Below are 12,402 nucleotides of genomic sequence, written 5' to 3' on the forward strand. Positions count from 1 at the left end.
ATTGGTTATTTTGTTGTGCTGGCCTGAAGGGCTTTTTGAAATGACTGAAATAATTTGGCGATATGGAGTGATATGTGAGCCATTATGTGGTCGAAACCTGGAACTACTTCTTAGCCGTGTGTTTACTGGAAAATAACTGCACACTTTAGAACGTCCGTCAACCAATCAGAATCAAGCATTCAACAGACCCATGGTATAACAGTATCTAAGGCTCTGTTAGACTATTTAAAACCAACAGATATGATTAATATAATTTAATTGTTGTTGTTGTTGTTGTTGTTGTTATCTATCTCTATCATTATTTTCTTTCAACATCAATGCGCCACACTTCTTCCCAGTAGGTGGCGGAAATGCGCCAAAGTTTGTTTGCCAACCGTCAGTAAACCCGAAGAAGAAGAAGAAGAAGACGAATAAACAACAGGAAGAACTCGCCGTTTGAGCTTTCAGTTCGGTACGTGTTCAATGTGTTTTACATCATTTTTGAGGATTATAATTATCTGAATCTCTATTTTGATATGCGTGTTTTTTTCTCTCTCTCTTTGGCGTTTTAATGATCCTAAGAAGCGAAGCTTATTATCGCCGTATGTGTTAGTTTTATAAAGGACGCTTTAAAATATTCAGTTTCAGGATATCATGTTTAATTTATGATTTACGAGCTGGGATGATTGTAAATTATTTTAAAGAAGTGGATTGTATGTTAATTAAACAATTTAACTGGCTAATGTCCCATAATATCCCATAATATTTCAGCTTTAATGAAAGCTAAACCAAACACAAAGCACTCATGTATATTTATACCGTCTCAGAAACATTTATTTTGTTTTTCAGAGCTGTTGGTGTTTGTTTATATTTATATTTTCCTCATGAGAGAGCTGAAGAAAGAGGTGACGTCACTGAAGACAAAACTGATGGAGAGAGACGACAGGTTACAGGTTAAACATTCATTTCATCCTTAAAGTTGAGATTGTAAGCTTTCAAATTATGTGATATGATGAACGGTACAGATGTGATTGTGTTGTGTTTGTCAGGAGCTGGAAAAGGTTTCCTGTCAATCTTCAGTGTGTGTGACTGATGGGACCTCCACAGAATGTCAGGATTCAGTGTGGAGCGGCAGAGATCAGTCCACACCACAGCGACTGCTGGACAAACTCTCTGAACAGAGATCCAGAGACACACAGGACTCACAGCTCACTTTACTCTGTTCTACTGACGGTAATCAGGGTGATCAAACCTCCACAGAGTCTCTGACTTCTGTCTGTAATGCTGGAGAACAGCAGATGCTGCAGACACCAGTGAAGACTGAAGTGAAGCTGGAGGAGATAAAACAAGAGGAACACAGTGATGAAGATGGTCATTTTATTCCTCCAGGTATGTTTTTTCCTTTAATGTTGTTTTACATTTTCATGTCATTCAACTATCATGTGAGGATCACTTGAAAAATGTTTCTCAGTTGTCTTTAAAGAAGGTACATCTAATTATTTTAATATTTCCCCAGTTAAAACAGTTCTGTAGGTGACTGTATTAGAGTATTTGACCCTTTAGCATCCGGACCCATTTTTGAGCAAAATGCAGAAAGTTACTTATCCAAAGAAAAATAGCTCTAGCTCTTGAATCCTTACACCTAGTGACCTAAATCTGGTCTCTTTTTAAAAGGTCATGAAACCCATAAACACATTTTTTGAGATGCTAACATATACACTGGCAGCCAAAAGTTTGGAATAATGTACAGATTTTGCTGTTTTGGAAGGAAATTGGTACTTTTATTCACCAAAGTGACATTCAACTGATCACATTGTATAGTCAGGACATTAATAACGTGAACATTTTTTAACTTGAACTACTTCAAAGAGTTCTCATCAAAATATCCTCCACGTGCAGCAATGACGGCTTTGCTGATTCTTGTTATTCTAGCGGTCAGTTTGTCCAGATACTCAGGTGACCTTTGACCCCAAACTTCCTGTAGCACTTGCCCTAGATGTGACTGTCCTGTCGGGCACTTCTCACACACCTCACAGTCTAACTGATCCCACAAAAGCTCAATGGGTTTAAGATCCGTAACACTCTTTTCCAATTATCTGTTGTCAAATACAAACACAAAGACACCGTTAAGATTAATTTAATGAACCAAACAGCTTTCAACTGTGTTTGATATAATGGCAAGTGATTTTCAATTACCAAATGATCAATTTAGCATGATTACTCAAGGATAAGGTGTTGGAGTGATGCTGCTGTCTAGATTTGGTCAAAAATGACTTTTTTCAAATAGTGATGCTGCTGTTGTTTACATCAGTAATGTCCTGACTATAGTTTGTGATCAGTTGAACGCCACTTTAGTGAATTAAAGCACCAATTTCCTTCCGAAACAGCAAAATCTGTCCATTATTCCAAACTTTTGGCCATTTTTCCATTCCCTTTAAGACGGATGATTATTATACGTGGCGGTTTATATTTTGAAGATCAGACAGAGATCAGTCCACACCACAGCGACTGCTGGACAAACTCTCTGAACAGAGATCCAGAGACACACAGGACTCACAGCTCACTTTACTCTGTTCTACTGACGGTAATCAGGGTGATCAAACCTCCACAGAGTCTCTGACTTCTGTCTGTAACACTGAAGAACAGCAGATGCTGCAGACACCAGCGGAGATTGAAGTGAAGCTGGAGGAGATAAAAGAAGAAAACACAGCAGAGGAACAACAGAGAGATGATGATGATGATGATTTTTTTCCTTCAGGTACGTTTCTTCCTTTTAATGTTTTATATTTTCATGTCAATCGACTGTCATTGTAGAATCTGTTACAAGAATGATGGTTTTTGTCATTTAAAAGTTCTCCGTTGTCTTTAAAGAAGGTACTTCTTTTTAATTTAAAGGGGTCGTGTCATGAGGAATCATATTTTCCTTATATATGATATTTTGACATCTAAGAGGTCTTTTTGCTATAAAAACCTACTGTAAATTTCAGTGCTCACAATTTTTTTTGAATCCAAGCTGCAAAAATGCCTTTTTCTCTATTTCCGCAATGTCCCTGTGACATTTGAGGGCTAATTACTTCATGACCGCCTCTACGGCTTAAAAACATCCATGCCTACTTTACCTCAACACACCCTGGCCCCGCCCACTGGTGCTTCGGTTCGTCAACAGAGAGATAAGGACAAATACTGTGGCATCACTATTCCTGAACACCAAAGGGGATCATACGGGGATGTTTTAATGCACATGCGTATTCACATTTTAATGTGTGGTTTTATTACTGTAGCATACTTAACGGTCATTAATACAGTGTATATTCATATAACACACATTTATATATTAGGGCTGCACAATTAATTACTTTGAAATTGCGGTATGACATTGTGCGATTATTTAACCGCAAAGGGCTACGACAATTTAATTAAATAAATAGATAAATCCAGCTGTTCCCTTCAAAGTCTATGAATGCTGCTCTGTCCTGTCTGTATTGTGTATAAACATTATTACAGCATATTGAGAGCATTTCTGTGCTCCACAAATCCATCCATGAGTAACAGATGTGCTCCATTAGGTCCCGTGTGCTGAACGTGCCATTTTTAAAGTGCTCCAGATTCACTTTAAATTCACTTTTGCATACTTCCAAGTATTTGACCACATGTTAATATACAAATACAAATAATTCACCCCATGGCATTTATGTACAGTGGTGGAAATGTTAAAATGGAGAGCATTTGAGGAGTATATTGCTTAATTTACAGTGCCTTGCAAAAGTATTCAGACCCCTGACCAATTCTCTCATATTACAGAATTAAAAATGGTTCACTGAAATTTCATTCTGATTGATATTTTATTTTAAAACACTGAAAATCAAAATCAGTTATTGTAAGGTGACATTGGTTTTTGAAAAATAAAAAACTGAAATATCTTGCATGCATAAGTATTCATCCCCCACATGTTAATATTTGATCGAGCCACCATGAAAAGATAAATGTCCTACAGTGGCCCAGTCAAAGTCCTGATTCTCAATAGGATTGAGATCAGGACTTTGACTGGGCCACTGTAGGACATTTATCTTTTCATTCTTGAGCCACTCCAATGTTGCTTTGGCCTGGTGCTTGGGATCATTGTCCTGCTGAAAGGTGAATTTCCTCCCAAGCTTCAGTTTTTTAGCGGACTGAAGCAGGTTCTCTTGCAGTATTTCGCTATATTTTGCTCCATCCATTCTTCCTTCAATTCTAACAAGATGTCCAGTCCCTGCAGATGAGAAGAATCCCCACAGCATGATGCCACCACCACCATACTTCACTGTAGGGATGGTGTGTCTTGAGGCATTGGAAGTGTTAGGTTTGGGCCATACATAGCACTTTGAGTTTTGGCCAAATCTTGGTATCATCTGACGACAAAACCTTCTCCCACATCACAGCTGGGTCACTCAATGCTTTCTGGCAAACTCCAGGCATGCTTTCAGATGGTAAGTTTTGAATAAAGGCTTCTTTCTTGCCACCTTCCCATACAGGCCAGCATTATGCCGTGCTTTTGATATGGTTGATTGGTGCACCATTACTCCACTCCCAGCCACTGAACTCCTTCAAAGTGATCGTTGGCCTCTCTGTGGTTTCTCTCACAAGTCTCCTTTTTCTTAGAGCTCTAAGTTTTGAGGGATGGCCTTTTCTTGGCAGCGGTGCAGCTTCCATTTCCTGATTATTGATCCACCTGTGCTTACTGGGATATCCAAACATTTGGATATTATTTTGTACCCTTTCCCTAATCTATAAATTTTTATTACTTTATCTCTAACTTCTGTGGAATGCCCTTTGGTATGCACTTTCCTTCAGATTCACAGCCTGACCAATGATCCTTCAACAATGGGGTTTTTAATCCAGAAAATGTGATTGCAACTTTAATGATTCACAGGTTAATGCCAATGGTAAAGTAATTGTGTCCTCATTAGGGCAATTTCTTTCATAGGAGTAACCTGGCAGCTTCCACGGCACAGGGGTTGAATACTTATCCAAGCAAGTTATTTCAGCTTTTATATATATATATAATATATAAATATTTCCCAACATAAAACCAATGTTACCTAACAATAATTGATTTTGAGTTCCAGTGTTTTAAAATAAAATATCAAACAGAATGACATTTCATTGCAACATTTGTAATTCTTGTAATTTTATTTCTTTGCACATTTTTACTTCTTGAATTTATTTGTCAATTTACTGTGTTCATTGTAGAGCTGATGAAGGGGATAAAGGAACGTCGAGAGCTGAATAAGCTGAATAAAGAGGAGAAACATCATGATTTCAGAACTGGAGAAAAATCTTTGAGTGGCTCGAAGACTCAAAAGAATCTCTTACCAAAAAAGCATCAACGAAGAACAGCCAAAAGTCCTATCACCTGCTCTCAGTGTGGAAAGAGTTTCATACATAAAAGCAAGCTGATCATGCACATGAGAGTTCATACTGGAGAGAGACCTTACACGTGCCATCTGTGTGGGAAAAGTTTTCTTTATAAAGAACAGCTTTATGTACACATGAAAATTCACACAGGAGAGAGACCTTACACATGCCATCAGTGTGGGAAAAGTTTCGTATTTCCTTGGCAACTGAAAAATCATCTACTTGGTCACTCTGGAGAAAGACCATTTAAATGTGATAAGTGTGGTAAAACATTTGTTGTGGCACAGTATCTGAAAAATCATCTGAAAATACACACAAATAAGAAGCTTTACAAGTGTACTTTTTGTGGAAAGAGTTATTTACACCAGTCCTATTTTAAAAAGCACCAGAAAATTCATTCCGGTGTGAGGGCTCATGTGTGCTTTGAATGTGGAAAGACCTTTTTGACAGCCGGCACCTTGAAACAACACCAAATAATTCATACTGGAGAGAAACCATTCAAGTGCTCATACTGTGGAAAGAGTTTCACTCTGTCACAAAACCTGAAAACACACGAGAGAATTCACACTGGAGAGAAACCATTCAAGTGCTCAACCTGTGGGAAGAGTTTCATTCAGTCACAAGACCTGAAAAAACATGGGAGAATTCATACTGGAGAAAAACCTTACAAGTGCTCACACTGTGGAAAGAGTTTCACTTGGTTACATTGCATGAAAACACACAAGAGAATCCATACTGGTGAAAAACCGTACAAGTGTGCACACTGTGGAAAGTGTTTCACTCAATCAGAAACCTTGAAGAAACACTTGAGAATACATACTGGAGAGAAATCATACAACTGATCTTCATGAGGACAAGCAAGTAATCTACACAGTGAACAAAAATTATCTTCATGGGCCATATTCACAAACAATTTTAAGGCTAAAAGTAGCTCCTAATGCAGAAATTTATTCTAAGAGTATTTTATGAAGCATTTTTTTACCCTCATGTTGTGTTTTGGTCATTTTGACCTGAAGATGAAATTCTTTTTCCTGAAAATGATAGTGAATGTTATTCTATTGGACTAAAACTTACTGACTTTGCTCACACAGGGTATCACTACTTCCCAAACATTTTTGTATAATTTGGTTTATTTTTAAACTTTGGTGTTCCTTGTCAGTAATGACCAGCCTGTAATTTTTTTTTATAAATCTCTCATTATCCTATATTATTACAAAATATTGGATTATAACTTTTTGTCAACTTGTTTTCTTTCAATTCTTTCACCACAGGTTTTTTATTTCTTTTTTGGAGCTTATTGATCGTAGGCCTCTTTGACCTGAGCTTAAGCACCTCCATTTTTGAGTGAAAAAAGCATTATTTGTGCATAATTTTGGCAACATTCTGTACTATTTATCACACTAGTGTGCTTTAATGTTTAACCAGGAAGTTTGTTTTTAAATGCTTTTATTTTGTAAAAAAAGAAAAATGGCACAAAGTCAGACTTGTGGTGTTCCTGGTCAAAAATGACCAGCCATTGAAAATGAAAGGGGGAGATCAAAAATAAGAGAAAAATTTAGTGTTGAGCTTGGTGTGTCTGTTCCAGGTGCAGCTGACATTTTTTGATTCATATAGATAACAAAGAAAAGCAAAACACACACACATATGGACCCTCAACAACATCCATGTGATCACAGTATAGATATGTGTATATATATATATATATATATATCACACAGATTTAAATCTAAACTTCTCTCTCCACAGCCCCAAGAGCTGCCCCATTTCCCATCAAATGAATCCCAACTCCCCATTCTTCTACATGACGCTTCCTCAAAAGCCGCCACCCTCCCCATCTCCATGCACCATTCTTGAAATGAGGACACTCCAACAGACTTCCATCCCCTTAAAACAATTTGTCTGCCGATCATGACACTGATTAGAACCCCATTTTGTATGTATTTATCTCCTATATTGATGACCACCCCATCTCCTAAAATACAGAGTCTGAGGCTAAATGAAATTTGAGTGCCAAATACCTCACTCTTAAAACTCTGAAACTTCAACCAAAATTCTTAGATCTTAACACACCACCAAAAAACATGGGTTGTGTCTCCATCTTCTGATTGGCATTGCCAGTAGGTGGGTGTATTTTAAGACCAAGCCTATACAATCTAGAGGGGTCCATTAGAATCTATGTAAAATCTTGAATGGCAGAAGGGGAACCCTTGCATCTCTAGATGCAGACTTGACATTTTTTAGAATCCTAGCCCACACTCCTCCTCAAATACCAAGTTAAAATTTTTCCCCATAATCTCTCGATAGAAGTTAAAGCTCCGTCCCCCAATCTCTGAATTAGCAGGGAGTGATACACTGATGCCTCATGACCTTTTCCAAAAGCATAACTCATCACTCCCAGAGTATCTGCTGCTTTAGGTGGGTGTATAGTACTCCCAAAAACAATGCACAGCAGGTGACACAGCTGTAAATACTTAAAGAACTGAGACCTGGGAATCCCAATATGTTGAACCAAATTTTCAAAGGATCTCAACACACTCATATAAGTAAAATATTATTTATTAACCTCCCTCACAATCCACTCAGACCAGAAGGAAGGGGACTTGTTAATACATAATGTTGGGTTCAGCCATATGCTTGAGGCAACATTTAAATACATTTCCGAATTAAACACTCTTTTGTCCATATCGAGGGTAAATGTGAACTTCTCCGGTTAGTTTGATAGAAAGGCTTTGCAATGGCAAAATAGGGGCAAGAACTTCCTGTTCAATACAAAACCAGGGAGGGGCTCTTTCAGGTGGAATTGACCAATGAGCAAAATGTCTGTGACCAAATGCATAATAATAAAACAAATTCTTGGGTAGGTCTAGCCCACCTTTGTCAATCGGTCTATGTAACTTATTAAAATGTAATCTAGGATGCTTACCATTCCAAATGAAGCACTTCGCTATGCTATCAAATTGCTTGAAATAAGAGAGGGGGACATCTACAGGGAGAGATTGTAACAGGTAGTGGAATTTTGGAATACAATTCATTTTAATAACATTAACCTTCCCAATCAAAGATAAACGTAATGAAGCTCACCTGCCCACATCGCTTGAAAACATTTTATTAAGGGATCAAAATTAACAAATTTGCTGGGAATAAAATGCCCAAATACTTAATGGCCTGTTTGGGGCACTGTAAGGTGCCCGACTGGAAAGCTGTTACTGGGCAGTACACTGATTTAGACCAATTGAATCTGTATCCTGAGATCTCAGAAAATGAATGAACAATTCTACGTAGGAAAGGCATAGATCTAATAAGGTCAGAGACTAATAATAAAATAGTATCTGTGTAAAGTAAAAGCTTTATGCACCACACCATCCCTGGAAAATCATCTTCCCTTCTTATCCCGGCAGTTAATGGTTCCAGGGCAAGACAGCAATAATTTGGAAAGAGGGCAACCCTGCCGAGTGCCCCTATCCAGAGTAAAATAATCTGAAATTAATCCATTTGTTTGTACCGCTGCTACCTGGTGTCTATAAAGTAACTTAATCCAACCAATAAAAGTGTTCCCAAACCCATACATTTCCAAAATCTTAAAAAGATGATCCCATTACCTGAACAGCTGCGCCCCCAAATAAACCCCACCTGATCTATATGTATAAGAGATGCCATAACTTACTTAATTTTTTAATGTCTTCATCAGTAGACGAAGATGTGGAACTATAGAGATCAAGATGGAATTCTTTAAACACATTATTAATATCAATGTCTGAGGTAAATATTTCACCACCAGCAGATTTCAATGAGGGAATGGTAGAAAAAGACTCTCTCTGCTTTGTATATCTAGCCAAAATCTCCCATCTTGCCCTGAATAGCCAAAACTTCACCTTCCATGACAAAATAGTGTTATACCTGTATCTCAATCGGGTAAATTCTCTGAGGCCATAAGACGACATTCGGCGCTTCAGCTCTACCTCGGCACTTTTAATATGGTTCCAACTCCATGAGTTCTCGTGCTTGGACTTGTATCCCTCCTCCTTCCCGGGTCTTTGGCACCAGTGTAAAGGGATTTAGATGGGCAAGGAGGAGGTGAGAACCGGCTTGACAATATAAATAATAGTTTAATGAAAAACGTCTCGTCGCACCACCCTCCGCAGTCGGCCTTTATCTCTCTCGGAGGCTTGACTGATATGGGAGCGGGTGTGTATAATCATGACCCGCCCTCCACCCTGTCACAGATACATTAAAGCGCCAATAAAATCATGACTTTTTCTCTGTATGTGGCAACACCTCTAAATTCACTAGGGCGTGATCCGAGACTAAAATGTTTCCAATTGAACAATCAACATCAGATGAAATGAGGGACTTATATATATAAAAAATCTATTCTGGAATAAATCTTATGGACTGATGAAAAAATGTATAGTCCCTGCCAGATGGGTTTAAAGTCTCCAAATATCTGTAAGACCAAGATTTTTACACATCCTGTGAAGCGTCAATGTTGCTCTAGGGGGCTTACACACTTTTGCTTCACTATGATGAAGGACTGATGATGAGTCCATCAAAAGATTAAAGTCTCCTCTCAATATTATGTCATGAGGGGTGCCAGCGGCTTGCAACATCCCTTCAAGATCTATAAAAAATCCAAAATCAAACTTAGCCCCTGAATTTCTGCTAAAACAATAATGACACTTCCTAATTTATCTTTAATCTGTTTGAGACATTTGAATTGTAGATGCTTACTTATCAGTGTAATGACTGCCATGCTCTTAAGACAGCACTAAAGAAAACATGTCCACCCCATATCTTCCCAGATTTGTCAGCTTCCTGCGGGAAAAGATATGTTACTTGAAGAAACACTATATCATATTTCTTATGTTTAAGAAAATAACTTTCCTTCCTTTATATGTGGTGCCCCAACACATTCACATTCCACGTGGAGAGACAATCCACTCATATTAACATTTGACATATTCGAAAAAATTGATTGTCTCTCAAAAAGAAAATTATAACAACCACATTCCAACATTAGTGCAACAATGAAATCCCGAACCCCCAGAACCAAATAAAAAAAATACAGAAAAAGCAAAGCGTGCACATTAACCCCGCGCACAACAGTGTCAACCGGCATCCATCCCGCTAAACTCAAACAGTCCATGTACGCCTATGAGTGTCCCCTTGACAACTCTGCCTTCGGATTGCTCAAGTCCTGTGTTTCTATACACATTTTGTGAGACTGAAGCACACAACAGAAAATAATCTATAAAACAAACTCCAGCCAATAGGTGGCATAAGCACAAAGAATGTGCATATTAATCCACAAACTGTCCCGAAGGTGTGTTATTCTTGATTTCCAGCTTATGCCTGTTATGTCGAGCAGACTTGGATAGAGCATGTCCAGGAATTTCACCATATCCTCACCTTCTTCTGCCTCAGGAATTCCAACAATACGGACGTTATTCCGCCAACTACGATTCTCCATATCCTTCAACTTCTTCCAGACGCACTCCAAATTCATGTTGGTCGCTAGCGGATTTAACACATAATTCCCCCTCCGATGAATCTCGGTCATAATCGATAGATAATCTATCCGTTTCTCGATATCCCCACTCTTGCAACCACCTCATTGAATTTCGTCTCCATGGCTGTGAGCGATCAACATATTACAGCAAGATCTTCCAAGTCAGCAACAACCTTGCTGACATGTTCAACAATTCTTCCAGAAATTTTGGGGATTGGGGATTTTCTCCCCAATTTGGAATTCCCAATGCACACTAAGTCCTCGTGGTGGCATAGTGACTCGCCTCAATCCGAGTTGCCTCCGCATCTGAGATCGTCAACCCGTGCAGCTTATCACATGGCTTGTTGAGTATCATGAGGCGTGGTGTGGAGGCTTCATGCTATTATCCGTGGCATCCACACACAATTTACCATGCGTCCCACCGAAAGCTAACCACATTATAGCGGCACGAGGAGGTTGCCCCATGTGACTCAACCCTCCCTAGCAACCGGGCCAATTTGGTTGCCTAGGAGATCTGGCTAGAGTCACTCAGGATTCAAATTCACAACTCCAGGGTAAGTGTCTTTTAATGTCTCCAGAGCCAGAGGATTTGGAATTCTTTTACATATTATCTTCCTAGAACAGTTATGGAACAGGGTGTATCGAAGCTCACCGGTTTATGACATCAATAGTGTTAAAACTAGCAAAGTGTGCAGAGCTCTCCGTTCACAACCTCGCATGTATCTCCACCGTATTTCTTGAATTTATGGAGAGAAAAAAAGACACTATTATATACCTAGGGTCTCTAATGAACCATTCTAACGTTTTGTGTGTCTATTTATAAGAGATAGACTGAGGAATACTAAAGAGGTGTTAAATGTTAAATTGAGTTTAAAAGTCTTTCAAGAAAATGATTTCTAGACGAATCTGTCTATATCACAATTAATTCACAAATCATTAAAAAGTGTATATATTAATAGATATAACAAAAACAGCAAATTGCATTGTTTTGTAAGTCTGATTTCCAGGTAAACACAACAAATGTCTTATTTTAGTCCTAAGCCAATAAAGATCAAGAACCCTTGCCATAAATGCACCTATCTGTTATCACAAATACATCTACAAATTTGAATCACAATTAGATAAATAATTAAATGTAAATTAACGTCTTGCTGTGATTACATTTTGTCTGCTATCACTATTAGACCATCTAAGATAAAATTATGATTTTTCTAGTGTTTTAATAGTAACATGTTCACGTAAAGTATTTCAAATATATTTTATTTATTTATTTATCTATCGTAAAAAGCGATGCTATGATATAAAACCCGGAAGGTTTCCTAAACTCATACACACTCCAGTCCAGTAGTTGGCGGGAAATCGCCAGAAGTTGTTTTGCTAACCTTCATTAAACACAAGAAGAACTCACAGTTTGAGCGCTCAGTTCGGTACATATTCATTGTGTTTTATTTAAGTTGTGAATTTTACATTTGTTTTCATGTGTATTTGTCTGTGTGTGTTGTTTTTCCTCACTTTGTGACGGA

The 12,402-nt window shown here is 38.2% G+C and overlaps 1 protein-coding gene across 3 annotated transcripts in view; it reads left to right on the plus strand.

Moving 5' to 3' along the window:
- The first annotated feature begins 387 nt into the window (after positions 1-387).
- LOC127618577 (zinc finger protein OZF-like) overlaps positions 388-12,402 on the plus strand; it is a 35,800-nt gene continuing 23,785 nt past the window's right edge. Inside the window, exons 1-5 of one of the 3 annotated variants that reach the window (XM_052091124.1) lie at positions 388-451; positions 829-932; positions 1,029-1,368; positions 2,591-2,737; positions 5,209-8,198. In XM_052091124.1, the coding sequence (XP_051947084.1) occupies positions 864-932; positions 1,029-1,368; positions 2,591-2,737; positions 5,209-6,215 (1,563 nt within the window). In that variant the 5' untranslated portion in view covers positions 388-451; positions 829-863 and the 3' untranslated portion in view covers positions 6,216-8,198. Of the gene's footprint in view, positions 452-828; positions 933-1,028; positions 1,369-2,590; positions 2,738-5,208; positions 8,199-12,284; positions 12,307-12,402 lie in introns of those variants that run through there. The other 2 variants (XM_052091121.1, XM_052091122.1) reach the window with 2 other exon arrangements.

This window comes from Xyrauchen texanus, chromosome 25 (assembly GCF_025860055.1).
Source record: "Xyrauchen texanus isolate HMW12.3.18 chromosome 25, RBS_HiC_50CHRs, whole genome shotgun sequence".
Classification (NCBI taxonomy): Eukaryota; Metazoa; Chordata; class Actinopteri; order Cypriniformes; family Catostomidae; genus Xyrauchen; species Xyrauchen texanus.